The 12,049-nt window shown below is 40.6% G+C and overlaps 3 protein-coding genes across 4 annotated transcripts; 2 read left to right on the top strand and 1 right to left on the bottom strand.

Annotated features, from left to right (window-relative positions):
* The first annotated feature begins 1,718 nt into the window (after positions 1-1,718).
* Positions 1,719-3,280, top strand: defbl2 (defensin, beta-like 2). Its single transcript, XM_036934578.2, has 3 exons — positions 1,719-1,966; positions 2,378-2,489; positions 2,740-3,280. The coding sequence occupies exons 1-3, from the start codon at positions 1,909-1,911 to the stop codon at positions 2,759-2,761; spliced, it is 192 nt and encodes a 63-aa protein (XP_036790473.1). The 5' UTR covers positions 1,719-1,908; the 3' UTR covers positions 2,762-3,280.
* Positions 3,281-4,937: 1,657 nt separating this feature from the next.
* On the top strand, positions 4,938-8,700 carry wdr73 (WD repeat domain 73). The gene is made up of 8 exons (XM_021618680.3): positions 4,938-6,327; positions 6,577-6,644; positions 6,755-6,840; positions 6,947-7,035; positions 7,114-7,181; positions 7,377-7,541; positions 7,667-8,035; positions 8,187-8,700. Exons 1-8 carry the CDS (start codon positions 6,086-6,088, stop codon positions 8,423-8,425), a joined length of 1,326 nt encoding a protein of 441 aa, XP_021474355.3. The 5' UTR covers positions 4,938-6,085; the 3' UTR covers positions 8,426-8,700.
* A 101-nt stretch (positions 8,701-8,801) lies between these two features.
* Positions 8,802-11,518, bottom strand: LOC110534041 (sialidase-3). Of its 2 annotated transcripts, none has more exons than XM_021618681.3 (3): positions 11,336-11,518; positions 10,873-11,121; positions 8,802-10,732 (listed from the first exon to the last, which is right to left on the bottom strand). In XM_021618681.3, the coding sequence occupies exons 2-3, from the start codon at positions 11,101-11,103 to the stop codon at positions 9,737-9,739; spliced, it is 1,227 nt and encodes a 408-aa protein (XP_021474356.2). In that variant the 5' UTR covers positions 11,104-11,121; positions 11,336-11,518; the 3' UTR covers positions 8,802-9,736. The 2 variants fall into 2 exon arrangements, with proteins under 2 accessions (XP_021474356.2, XP_021474357.2); XM_021618682.3 differs by having other exon boundaries at positions 11,332-11,494.
* Positions 11,519-12,049: the final 531 nt, after the last annotated feature.

Genomic DNA, 12,049 nt, shown 5'->3' with positions numbered 1-12,049 from the left:
TCCCTGTACTGTACCTACAGACATTACATTGTTGATGAGCTGGTTGGCCGGCGGCCCATCCCCATGCCCATCCTCCCCTGCTGACTTCGCTCCAGCGGATCCATGGAGCCAAGAGTTTCGCTGCAGAATCTTGACCAATCGGTACTTCGAACTCAGACAGGTAGTAAGCCACTACATTGTCCTCACTTCATCCGTTGCCTTTACTACAGTGGACAGACACATAGTGCATTGTGATTTCAATTTATATTTGAGAGAGCAGCAAGAAACATAACAATCATGGGTTGAATTTAAACAAATGTACATGTACTGTCACCCCTGCTCCCGCTCTTCCCCCCAGGCACTCAAGGGCGCCAGGCTGCTCTGCATTACGCACTCCTGCCACCATCATTACACACACCTGCCTTCCCTCGACCGTGATGTGTACGACGAGGAACTTAAAACTTTCCACATTCTCCACTGCTGTCCCGCCAATGTGGATAGGGGGGTGCTTAGGCCTAAGGCTGAGAAAATAAGAAGACACAGTGGCAGAATAAGTTCAACCACAAAACCAGAGAGAAAACTCCGGTGAAGTCCAAACAGCATATTGCATGTAACAAACAGTACATGACCTACAGCATGGGAAAAGCAAGTTAATGTTTACGAAATTTTCGGACTACTAAACAACTACTGATTTAGAACCACAGAGAGTTAGTGCAAGTCGCAAAGAAAACAGGAGCTGCCTCCACTATTCCAGCACCATTTCAACTTTAACATTTCAACATCATCAAATAACTTATGCTTAGTCGAATACAGTGACAACTAAAAGAACCCCCCCAAAAATGTGTCCATCAACATAAGCTAAATATGTTGTAGCTGTCCATGGCACAAATTTGTTTGTTTGTGTGTGTGTGTGTGTACTTTCTGCACAAAATTTGAGAGGCATTTTTGTGCATATGGAACATTTCTGGGATCTTTTATTTCAGCTGATGAAACATGGGACTATACATTTATATTTTTGTTCCGTGTATCTGACCACAAGTCGGTACGCTCATGAGGCCACATATGGTATATTTGTTTCTCACTGGAGGGCCAGTAGTCTGTCTGACCAAGCAGCACTAGAGGGCGTAGAACAGGCTACATGTGACTGTGAGTGTACGTGCTTATCATTGTTGTGCAGTTAACAATAGCTCCAGCATCATCAGAGTGGTGTGTTTTGTGCAGTTTGATTGCAGTTTTACAGCATCAGCAGTATCACAAAAACGACTGCCATATTTAGACCTGGGCAGAGCGGTGTGTACTGAAACCCCATGGAAAAGACAGACGGCTGGATGAGGGGTTGGTTTATTTCTAATTAAATAGATGATTGAGTCACCTTAAACTGTGTGATCTGACTTGGAGACCTCATTCTTTTTGAGGGAATCGTTCATGGTGGTAGTTTTGCTCATTCTTCTTCTGACTCACTTTGCTGGACCATGCTGCAGCTGTCCAGTCATAGAGGTTTATGTAAGTACAAGTAAATTGCATCAGGTACTAAACAAAAGCCCAAATTTGCCTCTCCTCATGTCTCACAAATGTTGAAAAAAAGTATTTGTTAAATCAATGAATTCTTAATCTATGCTGGGCTCTATGCTGGACTCTATCATAGGATAGATTCCACAATGTTGCCCATGTAGTCAGAAACCTTTCCCTAGTAACAAAGTAACAAAAAGTAACAAAAACAGCCCCACGTTTCCAAGAACCTACACCTGATGTGTTCTGTAAGGATATAGTACCCATTTTAACCCCAAAAAGCACCTTTCTTTCAATAGCACTCTGCAATTGTGATTTGGGCAGTGCCCATCGACTCCTCCCCCTGGGGTGAAATGCTGTATAAATGCAGCATCAGCCCCTGGAAATTGCATTTGCCTGAGATCTTAGCGGTACCAAAACATGAAGGGATTGGGCCTGGTTGTCCTTGTACTTCTCCTGATGCTCTCAGCTGTTGAGGGTAAGCAGTGGATAAAGTACCTTGGCTTTGTTATGTCATGGCGCAGGTATGCATCATACCTGTAAAATGGGATTATATTAGTGGATTTTCTGATGTGTATTGGGCAGAAATGAAACGGAATTCCTAACAGTTGATATGCGTTCTGAGTTATTTTACCATTAAAGACATTATTGTAAATGTCTTATTATACAGATCATGCATGTAGGATCTTCAATGTTAGTGTTTTAGCCTGACATCAGTCATACTGTTATCATTGATTGATCAACATCAAAGCTCATATAATAACAGTTCCTGATTTGATCAGATGAACATTTGATGTGAAAGTATTCTAGTCATTAGCAAACGACGAAAATGGTACAGTTGAAAAGTTCTTCTGCTACTTATTCCATGATGGTTTTACTATTCTAACAGCTGATGATGCAGAGATGCAATATTGGACGTGTGGTTATAGAGGACTCTGCAGACGGTTCTGTTATGCCCAAGAATATATTGTTGGACACCATGGTTGTCCTCGCAGATACAGGTACATGAATGATCTATTTGAAATGTAACGTTTTGTATCATGTATATTGTCTGAGAGACCTTGATGGTGTCTGATCAGCTTTGTCAGACATCCACAATAACAGTCGTATGTTGGATTTTTGCTGTTCTGATGTAACACTTTTGTGTGCTATTTCCTGACCCTTCAAATTCTGTTGAGTTCTGTCAGCTAAGACGTATCTGAGAGGACTTTTTGCACAAGCCCTCACTGTGTTTTTGTTCATTATTTGCAGGTGCTGTGCCGTGCGGTTTTAGCAGTGACTGACAATCTCCTACCTGCAGCAGGACATCACAGGCTGAGGACTGGTCTGCCTTTTTGACATGGATTGGATTGAAAGGGGCATAGAAATAGATGATCGTGGTGGCACCTATGGAACTAGTCTGGGAGACTCCTTTGGATAAAGCCTACTGTGAACAAATTGCAAGCCTTATGGTAAACGACAATGACAATGTTTGTGGAAATGTCAGATGATGTCCAGATCAATTGAGCGTATTTTGCTATGGAACCTGAATATGTGTATCTGAAAGCGTGCAGTTGTGACTGCTTTCATTACAGTATGTGGAACATGATCAATGGTAATGCAACTAAAATAGAGTTCATTTGTAAAGCAGCACTCAAAGTACTGAAATCATCTCTAAAATACTGTAGGCTCAATCTTATAGTCCACAGTGAAAATTATTTCCATAGCTATTATTAATGCATTTTCAAAAGGTGGATATGCGCTTTGGAAATGAGTGGTTGACTAACAATAAAGGCATAAAAATACATTAATTGTTGTTTTGTTTTTTATTCAAAATATCAGGTATTTTAATGATATAATGTTAGATGATAGATTCTACTATGTTGACCAGAACTGATGATAATTCAATGATAAAGGGTGTACCAGGTGCTTTCATTTTACATCCTTTGACTGATGCAATGCTGTTAGTCAATAACATTGTCATGTTGCTTTGGAATGAAAGACATAAGATATATAGATAGACTATATACTCTGAACCGTGGTTGAATCAATGAAAACAAAAAAAATGTTTCCTTTATTTTTTGTAACTTTCTACAAATAACTGGTGTGCTTTGTACAACGAGGGGACAATGACAGTCAAGTGACTGACCCCAATAGCAGCCAGCCAGCCAGCCAGCAGCTGTGGTGGAATGATGCTTTTGTGAATGAAGTGTAATAATTCATGCTCATGTTTATGTCATCTCACCAGTCGTTCTATGTATGAATATGTTTGTTTGTCATATTCTATGGCATAACTCTGTCACAGGCCATTATGCTATGTTAAATGACAATTTATTACAATGCCATAGCACTGCCCTTTTAGTGGAATGGCTTATATCGCAGACACTGCAGATGTACAGTAGCCTCTAGACTTGTTTACCTGCTGCTGTCTTGGACCAGGTCACCGTTCGTTATAGTACAAATATATTGCGACCAATTCACAAATAGTAATACATCACCAAATTATCTAAAACTTGTCACGAAATTCTAATTGATAGCTACTCAGTGCTTTAACTAGTAACAACCTATTATGGACTAGTAGATATCACTGAAGATATCAGTGCTGGAAAAAGTTCTCAATTGCTATACTTGAGTAAAAGTAAAGATACCTTAATAGAAAATGACTCAAGTAAAAGTGAGTCGCCCAGTAAAATACTACTTGAGTAAAAGTTGGTTTTAAATATACTTAAGTATGAAAAGCAATGGAACTGCTAAAATATACTTAAGTATTAAAAGTTAAAGTATAAATTGTTTCAAATTCCTTATATTAAGCAAACCAGATGGCACCATTTTTATTTTATTTTTATTGATGGATAGCCAGGGGCACACTCCAACACTCAGAAATGATTAGCAAACTAAGCATGTCTTAAGTGAGTCCGCCAGATCAGAGGCAGTAGGGATGACCAGGGATGTTCTCTTGATAAGTGTGTGAATTGGACCATTTTCCTGTCCTGCTAAGCATTCAAAATGTAACAAGTACTTTTGGGTGTCAGGGAAAATGTACGGAGTATAAAGCACATTATTTTCTTTAGGAATGTAGTGAAATAAAAGTAAAGGTTGGCAAAAAATAAATAGTAAATTACAGATACCCCCCAAAACTACTTAAGTAGTACATTAATGTATTTTTACTTAAGTACTTTACACCACTGGAAGATATGGCTTGTGACTGGCCTGGTGCAGTAGAGGTTAAAGGCATGGATGTTATCTGTAAACAAGTGCCACTGCTTTGTGCACTGCTTTGTATTCTTCGTCTATCAGTCTATCTTTGTACCTCTGCTATTCAGTCAGCACAGCGTGACACTACCACAATGGGGTAAACCCCACAAATCTGTTTACATGAGGCTTTCTATCGTCACAGTTATATCACAGTAAACCACACAGACCTTACACCAGCTGGTTTAGCCCAGCAATTTAGGGGGAGTGAACAGGGTGGGTTTCTGATGTTATTCACTAGTACTTTATTTTGATCAACTGAAACTTTTTCTTTTGAAAAGAGACTTTAACAAATACCCTGCTATATTTGAAATTAAGAATAATTGTGCTGAGTTGAACGTTGTTTAACAGAAACATGAGTGCTCTTTTCTGGAACAACACGGTGTAACTTTGGATATTTTTCTCTTTAGTACTGTACTGTTTGATGTGTATTAAAATAATTAACATTAAAGAGTAAGACTCAATTATGGGCAGATAATTAAATGTATGCTTTGCTTTGAAAGTGAATCAAAATACGTATATTTTTGACTGGCAGAACAAACCTACCTCCATGTCATGACTGTTCATGGCCTTATCTCTGCAGAGGGCTAACCTGTATCTCTGCAGATAGCTAACCTGTATCTCTTCAGATAGCTAACCTGTATCTCTTCAGATAGCTAACCTGTAGCTAACCTGAATCTCTGCAGATAGCTAACCTGAATCTCTGCAGATAGCTAACCTGTATCTCTTCAGATAGCTAACCTGAATCTCTGCAGATAGCTAACCTGAATCTCTGCAGATAGCTAACCTGTATCTCTTCAGATAGCTAACCTGTAGCTAACCTGAATCTCTGCAGATAGCTAACCTGAATCTCTGCAGATAGCTAACCTGAATCTCTGCAGATAGCTAACCTGTATCTCTTCAGATAGCTAACCTGTAGCTAACCTGAATCTCTGCAGATAGTTAACCTGCTAACCTGTATCTCTGCAGATAGCTAACCTGCTAACCTTTCTGCTCTAAACCAAGTGTAACGTTGCAACCATGACACATCATACAGTCAACTTCTTGACTTGCCGTCAAGTGGGACAAGCACCTAATCAACCACTACTTTTGACTATGGTTTACAGCGACAGTCTGTAAAGATTTCCAGGAATCTTATTTGTCTCATGTGCCGAATACAACAGGTGTTGTAGACCTTACAGTGAAATGTTTACTTACAAGTACTTACCCAACAATGCAGTTATTTTTTCAAGAAAAAAAAAAGAAAAAAACAAACAAGAAATAAAAGTAACAAATAATTCAAGAGCAGCAGTAAAAACATTATTTTGTTTTTGTTGTCATATTAAATATTAAATCAAGTGCTATTTGCATGTGAAAATGTAATGGGATGGATGTATTTGCTTCATTGTTTATGTTTTGGTTGGTGAACATTGCCCACTCTTTGACTGGATGCGCATTACAGAGTTGCTCTGATCTACACTCCAATCCGCTAGGTGGCAACACGGCTGCTTATCTGCTACTAATCAAATACAGGCGGAGGTACAGAAGTTGTTTAGCGGTGGACGAGATGGGTGAAACCTCTTCGGTTGAGAATGAATTTGATGACTGGTTTATCGAGTCTTTGAAAATGTAAGTACGAATTATTTTATAAAATAGTGAAAGTGAGTTGAGACTTCCTTGATATATTGAAGTTGCTTAAATCATGCTTCACGTGTCTCTGTGGGAAAACACTAGGGGTACATTCACAGGCGCAATGTTTTAGGACGTTCCAGATAAGACTAGAATATCTCTTAACAGTATATACTTGCTGCTTTTCTTATTAAATGTGATGCACCTGCTTTAAACCGAGTTCACCTTACACACGTAGTTCTCTTTCAGATACAATAATATTCACGAGTATCAACTTGAACATCCTACAAGAGTAATTGAATGGACATCAGAAAAAAGTAGGCCTTTTCATAATTTTCACATTTTACAACGCTATATAGTATGTTTTGATTATAACCAACCAACCACATTGATTGTGTTTAAATTACTTTTTGTCTTTACCCCACAGCTATATGTGTTGCAGGTTACAGTTCAGATAAAAATGAAATTTTAGAGCTGCTTTTGCCACTGAAACTTTTCAGTGATGATAATCAGGTAATGGATTGAAATGATTAAAGCATGAAACAAAACGTTTCAAGATACCAGCTATGTTTTGGAACGTCACTGACTACCAATGTGTCTGTCTATTCAATGTGGGCAGGGTCTTTGTGCAGAACGAGATTTCAAAGTGGTCCATGGAGGTTTCTCCGTTGGCTCCATTCATTGCCTCAAACACATTCCAGGAACAAGGTATATCATAGTAGCCATTGATTATGTAACTTCCTTTTGTTGCCATGAGCTTTCATCTTCAAATTGTTTATTGTTAAGGTGTGTCGTTACCAATGATGGCTTCAACTCCAATCTCCAGGTGTGGGACGTAGGAGGAGACGATTGTGGTGAGTAGACCTACTGTTTCCTTGTCTCCTTTTCTGTATATTACAGTATAATAAGACTGCAGTTCCTATCTGCTCTCCACTTTATAGTGCTGCACATTCAAATGATGATTTAAAACCTGATTAGGCCCCAGACAGCATCGGTCTTACCCACATTGAAATCTTATTTCTCTTGCGGGATTTGTCTTCAAATGCTAGATGTCATAAAGAGGACAGGAGTTTTACAACTGAAGAGTGCATCATCAGATAAAGGTGTCAAAATAGCCCCTGGGTTAACTGGAGGCCCATGTGTTCTTCATGGCTCTCAGATCAGCGACATTCAACTGACTGAGCTGACGTCAGGGAAGCCACTCTACTCTCTGGGTAATCACCTGTTTTATACAGTGACACTGAAGCATTCCACGCAACTCTAATTTCCTATAGAGTATAATGTTATTGTACAAACACATGTATAACAGTCACGGATATCTTTTTTCCTTCCATCTCAGGGAAAGACATTCCAGATTTACTAAGCTCCCTGCAATTTGTGAGTGGCAGTGTATTTCTCGCTTGTGCCTGCAATGGTGACCTGTATGTGGGGGACACACGGAAGCCTTCTGCACTTCAGAATAACCCAGCTGGAGGGAGAGAGGGCGTCCACTGGTGTATGGGTGTTAAAACAGACCTGTCCTCATCAGATCCATCCTCCTGTAGTGTAGCAAGGCTCTCCTCTGCCTGCCAAGTGGTTGTGTCTGATCTAAGGGACCTAAGAGCCCCCTTGTGTCAAGCCCAGCTTCATGTCCAGAGGAAAACCACCAGTGATGACTTCATGAAGGTGACATGGGCGCCTGCTTTAGACAACTGTCTTGCTGTGTCAGGTGAGCGAAATGTCACGCCTTCATCCTGCTTTATGTGATTAATTCATGTCTTATGGATAGTACAAAGTAATTTCTTGCTTTCTAAATATATGTTCCAATTGAAGTCTCTTGTAATACAGAACTTTTCCATTAAATTTGTCTTCCCGTCTAGGTTTTGATGGAATGGTGCAAATCTACGACACTGCCTCTTGGAGACCAGAGTTGATGGAATTCCAGCCTCTTTTTATCCACCGAGGTCACATGATGTCCGATGATCAGTTTGACACTTCATCAGCTGTGGTCACCACTCATGTTTGGCATCCAAGTCGACCCAGGACTGTCCTCTCTGCTGCTGTAGACGGGTCTGTGCATGTATGGGACTGGGTCGACAAAGCCACTGCCAGCTGTTGACATTCAAACACACTTGCAGCTCAATGTTAATCATTATGCAGCTTTAAACCTTGCCTGAAGTCGACATGTCCTTTTCATTATGTAAGGAATATGTAAAGCACTATTTGTGATAAGATGCCACTTGTTTGTTTTCCCATTCTTATGAGTAGTTGTTATTCCCATACTGTACACACATTTGCATGGAAGAGGTATTCTGGGTTTGTACTACTATATTTTGTAAGAGACATTTGACTATAACATTATCATTAAACTGATCTCTTCGTGTACCTGCTAAATAAGACAAACCCTGGACCATGAACCTAAAGGTGGACGGCAGTATCACTTGCATTGCATTTTCTTCGCTCACAATATTATGTCAATCAAAAAGATAAACACAGCTTGTTAGAATTGTATTTTCAAAAGAGAGCTCTGCATGCCATTCACATGAATGATTAACAATGTTTTTATGCATCTTCTGCATAGCCAAGGATGCAGGCAGGATAGTAATGTGGAGGTAGTTGAGGCAGAACTACCATTGTCGCATCATTTAGAGATAAGGAACATATTCAACTCATTTTGAACATTGGAGTTATCACCTGTGCATTAGCAGGCACTACAGAGAGGCTCACTGTCAGTGCATTACATAGGGTCTGAACAACAGCATACATTTTTAACAAAAAAACATTTAGAAATTAAGTAGTCCTACATTTACAGTGCTATGTGTACTGTTTGTGGACAGTCCAACATGAGATAGAAAGTGCTTAAAGACCAGAATGGAGTGTGGGTTTAGGAAGTCAATGCAGTTGGAACAGATGAGTCACAGTAGATGAGCAACCACTTGATGATACAGGGATGTCTGTTCATTCAATAGGGCGCATGACTTAAAGTAACGCCTGAGGAGCAGAAGTGTTGCCTGATCGTGGCCTGTGGGTGGTTGTAGTCTTCAAAGGGTGCTTGGCAAACATAAGGAATTGCATGACTCTACATTGAGGTGAAAGGAGTTTCAATGTACATGTACAATGCAAGTAAAAGTATGCCATTTAAATATACCACTGCTTAGAGATTGCATCCAATGACAGCATGCATTGCAGTGCATACAGTCTGACTTCATAAAATGATCACATCTACATATTATATTACATTTGATTTAACTATGATCGCATTTCAAGAAATCGTAGCGTCAGTTGCCTTTTTTTACACGAAACAACTTTGATATAAATACATTTTCAGAATGCTTCTTTTTATATAAATTGAGGACAAAGATGATTGTGTGCCTCAACTGACCACGGAATCTGATTGGAATTGGAGTGTAGTACTTAAATAAAAACACAACTAGAAGGTATTTCCTTTCTCGTCAACGGTCTGCATGACATCACTGAGGGGAAAAGACACAAAGGCAATCTGTTCAAGCTCACTATTCTCGCCACATTCCATCAGGCAAGCAAAGTGCTCCGTGTCCTCAATGTAGGCCAGGTCTGAGTAGCCACTGGGTCCACTGTGGACGATCCAGGGCCAGTCCCAACCTGACGTGTGCAGTGGGGAACGGTTCAAATACACTCCCAAGTCTTTCCTTGTCCTCTTATTGGTCGGGTGGGTGAAGAGTAGCCAGGTTTGCGTGTCTGAGGCCAGTGGTGGTAATGTGGTACCACCCATACCCTCTTCACCTTGCTCAGGGGCAGGGAAGCCAATCACACTGCCTTGGCAACCACCATGGCACGGCTCCACTAACCTTGGAGCCAAGCGGGGCTTGTCAAAGTAAACCCCACTGCTCTCACTCAAAGCTTCCACTCTGTGACCTCTATGGCGGGCGTTGCAGTACAGGTGACTGCTGCCCTCGTGGTCTATGATCTCTGCCATCTCACATTCACAGGACTTTCTTTGAAGCATCCTGCCCATTTGCCATGTCTGACCGAAGTCGTCACTGTATATTGAGAGAGCATGTGGCTGTACCGTGAAGGGGAAGGGGAAGGAGAAGCATTTGCAGTGGATATAATAGGCATAGGTAGGAATGATCAATCTTCCACTCTCCATTTGAATGCCATGGCCTGGTCCCACAGCAAATGTAGCCCACCTTCTGACTGTTTTGCCAATCACACTCTCTGTCAAGTCCTTTGTCTGGCTCCAGTTCTGGCCCTCATCATTACTGGTGATGTAACACAGGTGTGCCTTATTCTTGCCTGTACAGATCTGATGGTGCTCTGGAGTGTTACCCAAAATGCAGATGAAAAATAGGAATAGAGTCTTGGTATTCTTCTCATACACCGGGCAGGGGTTCATGGTGCGGTGGTCTGGTAAACATGCTGATAATAGCTCCTGGGATTCTGACCACTGGGGAACAATGTGAAAGTATTGAAACAATAATCAATAAAGAAAAAAAAATTATGAATGTAACTCAACTAAATTAAACATGAAAACCTTCAACTGTATATTATGACTATGATGTGTTTAGATTTGAAGTCGACATTTACCTGAGTGGATCCATTTTGTTGAGTGCCTCTCCTCATAACAATAAGTTTTGCATCAATGTCACTGGGGGAAGAGCGCTTCTCTGCAAAGGCAAGGAATGTCTGACTCTCTTTTAGGTGGATGAGAGCTGGGATTCTGTATGTCGTCCCAGTTTGCTCCCGTTTGAACAGAGTCGTTTTAGCAGGTTGCATTTTGATTCCCGGGAAATAACTCCTTGATGAGGTATTCCCCATAGCTAAATGTCCTGGTTCCTGCAAACAGAGGGATTACTTACACACATGACAAATCACTTTAGACACACATTTCACAATATTCCCTGCCTGGACATGAAAACACTGTTTCTCAGTTTAATCGGCTAACGTTATGCTGTTATATCGCGACAGCTGACTTTCAAGAAAAATAATAAACAACATGCAAAAAGATAGGTTCGTACTAACGTCGAAATTAGTCAAAACACATACTTACGGGAGCTGGCTTTTTAGGCTACAAATCACACCGTTGTGTCGTGAGACCCAGTTAAAACGGTCCAAGTTTATCTCTCTCTTACAATTTGTACGCTAATTTGGAAGCGTGTCGTGAAATAGAAGCGTAGTTGGCACATCGCTTGTGCTGTGTGACGTCAGTAGCGCCGCAAAAGAGACCAAAATCATTCTATACCGCCAACCGCTGGCGGGAATGTGGTACGAGACTGCAAATGTTGCCGTGTTGCTAGGATACCCACAAATACAGTTATGGGAGAGAAAATAACATCGGAAAGTAAGTTGTGTAAATATTTAACCAGCTCACAACAAACATAGGTTGCCTACTCAGTGGCGATTTTAGTATGGGATGGAAGTGGGATGCATGCCAACAAAGCCACTACACAATACTAAACAACACATTAATTGCACTATAACGCTGACAAACGGTGCCCACAAACTGTTAGGGCCTACATAAAGCTGTCCCAACAACAGTCCCAACATCTTACCACTGCTACACCTGGCTCTCAGCAGAGCCTTGTCTGACAGCGAAACAGTTCATTCAGCCTCATTTACTGCCTTTAAAAAAAAACATAGCTGATGGCTGACTTGCTTAAACAAATGTGGTTTCTAATGCCAATTGAGATGTACAAACTATGACATAAGGGGACGACAAGCAACCTGTAATTTCGATTAAGACATTAATGAGCGAGGTAGGACG

This window comes from Oncorhynchus mykiss, chromosome 10 (genome assembly GCF_057628025.1).
Source record: "Oncorhynchus mykiss isolate SJ-2025 chromosome 10, ASM5762802v1, whole genome shotgun sequence".
Taxonomy (NCBI): domain Eukaryota; kingdom Metazoa; phylum Chordata; class Actinopteri; order Salmoniformes; family Salmonidae; genus Oncorhynchus; species Oncorhynchus mykiss.
This window is presented reverse-complemented; position numbering and strand designations above follow the sequence as displayed.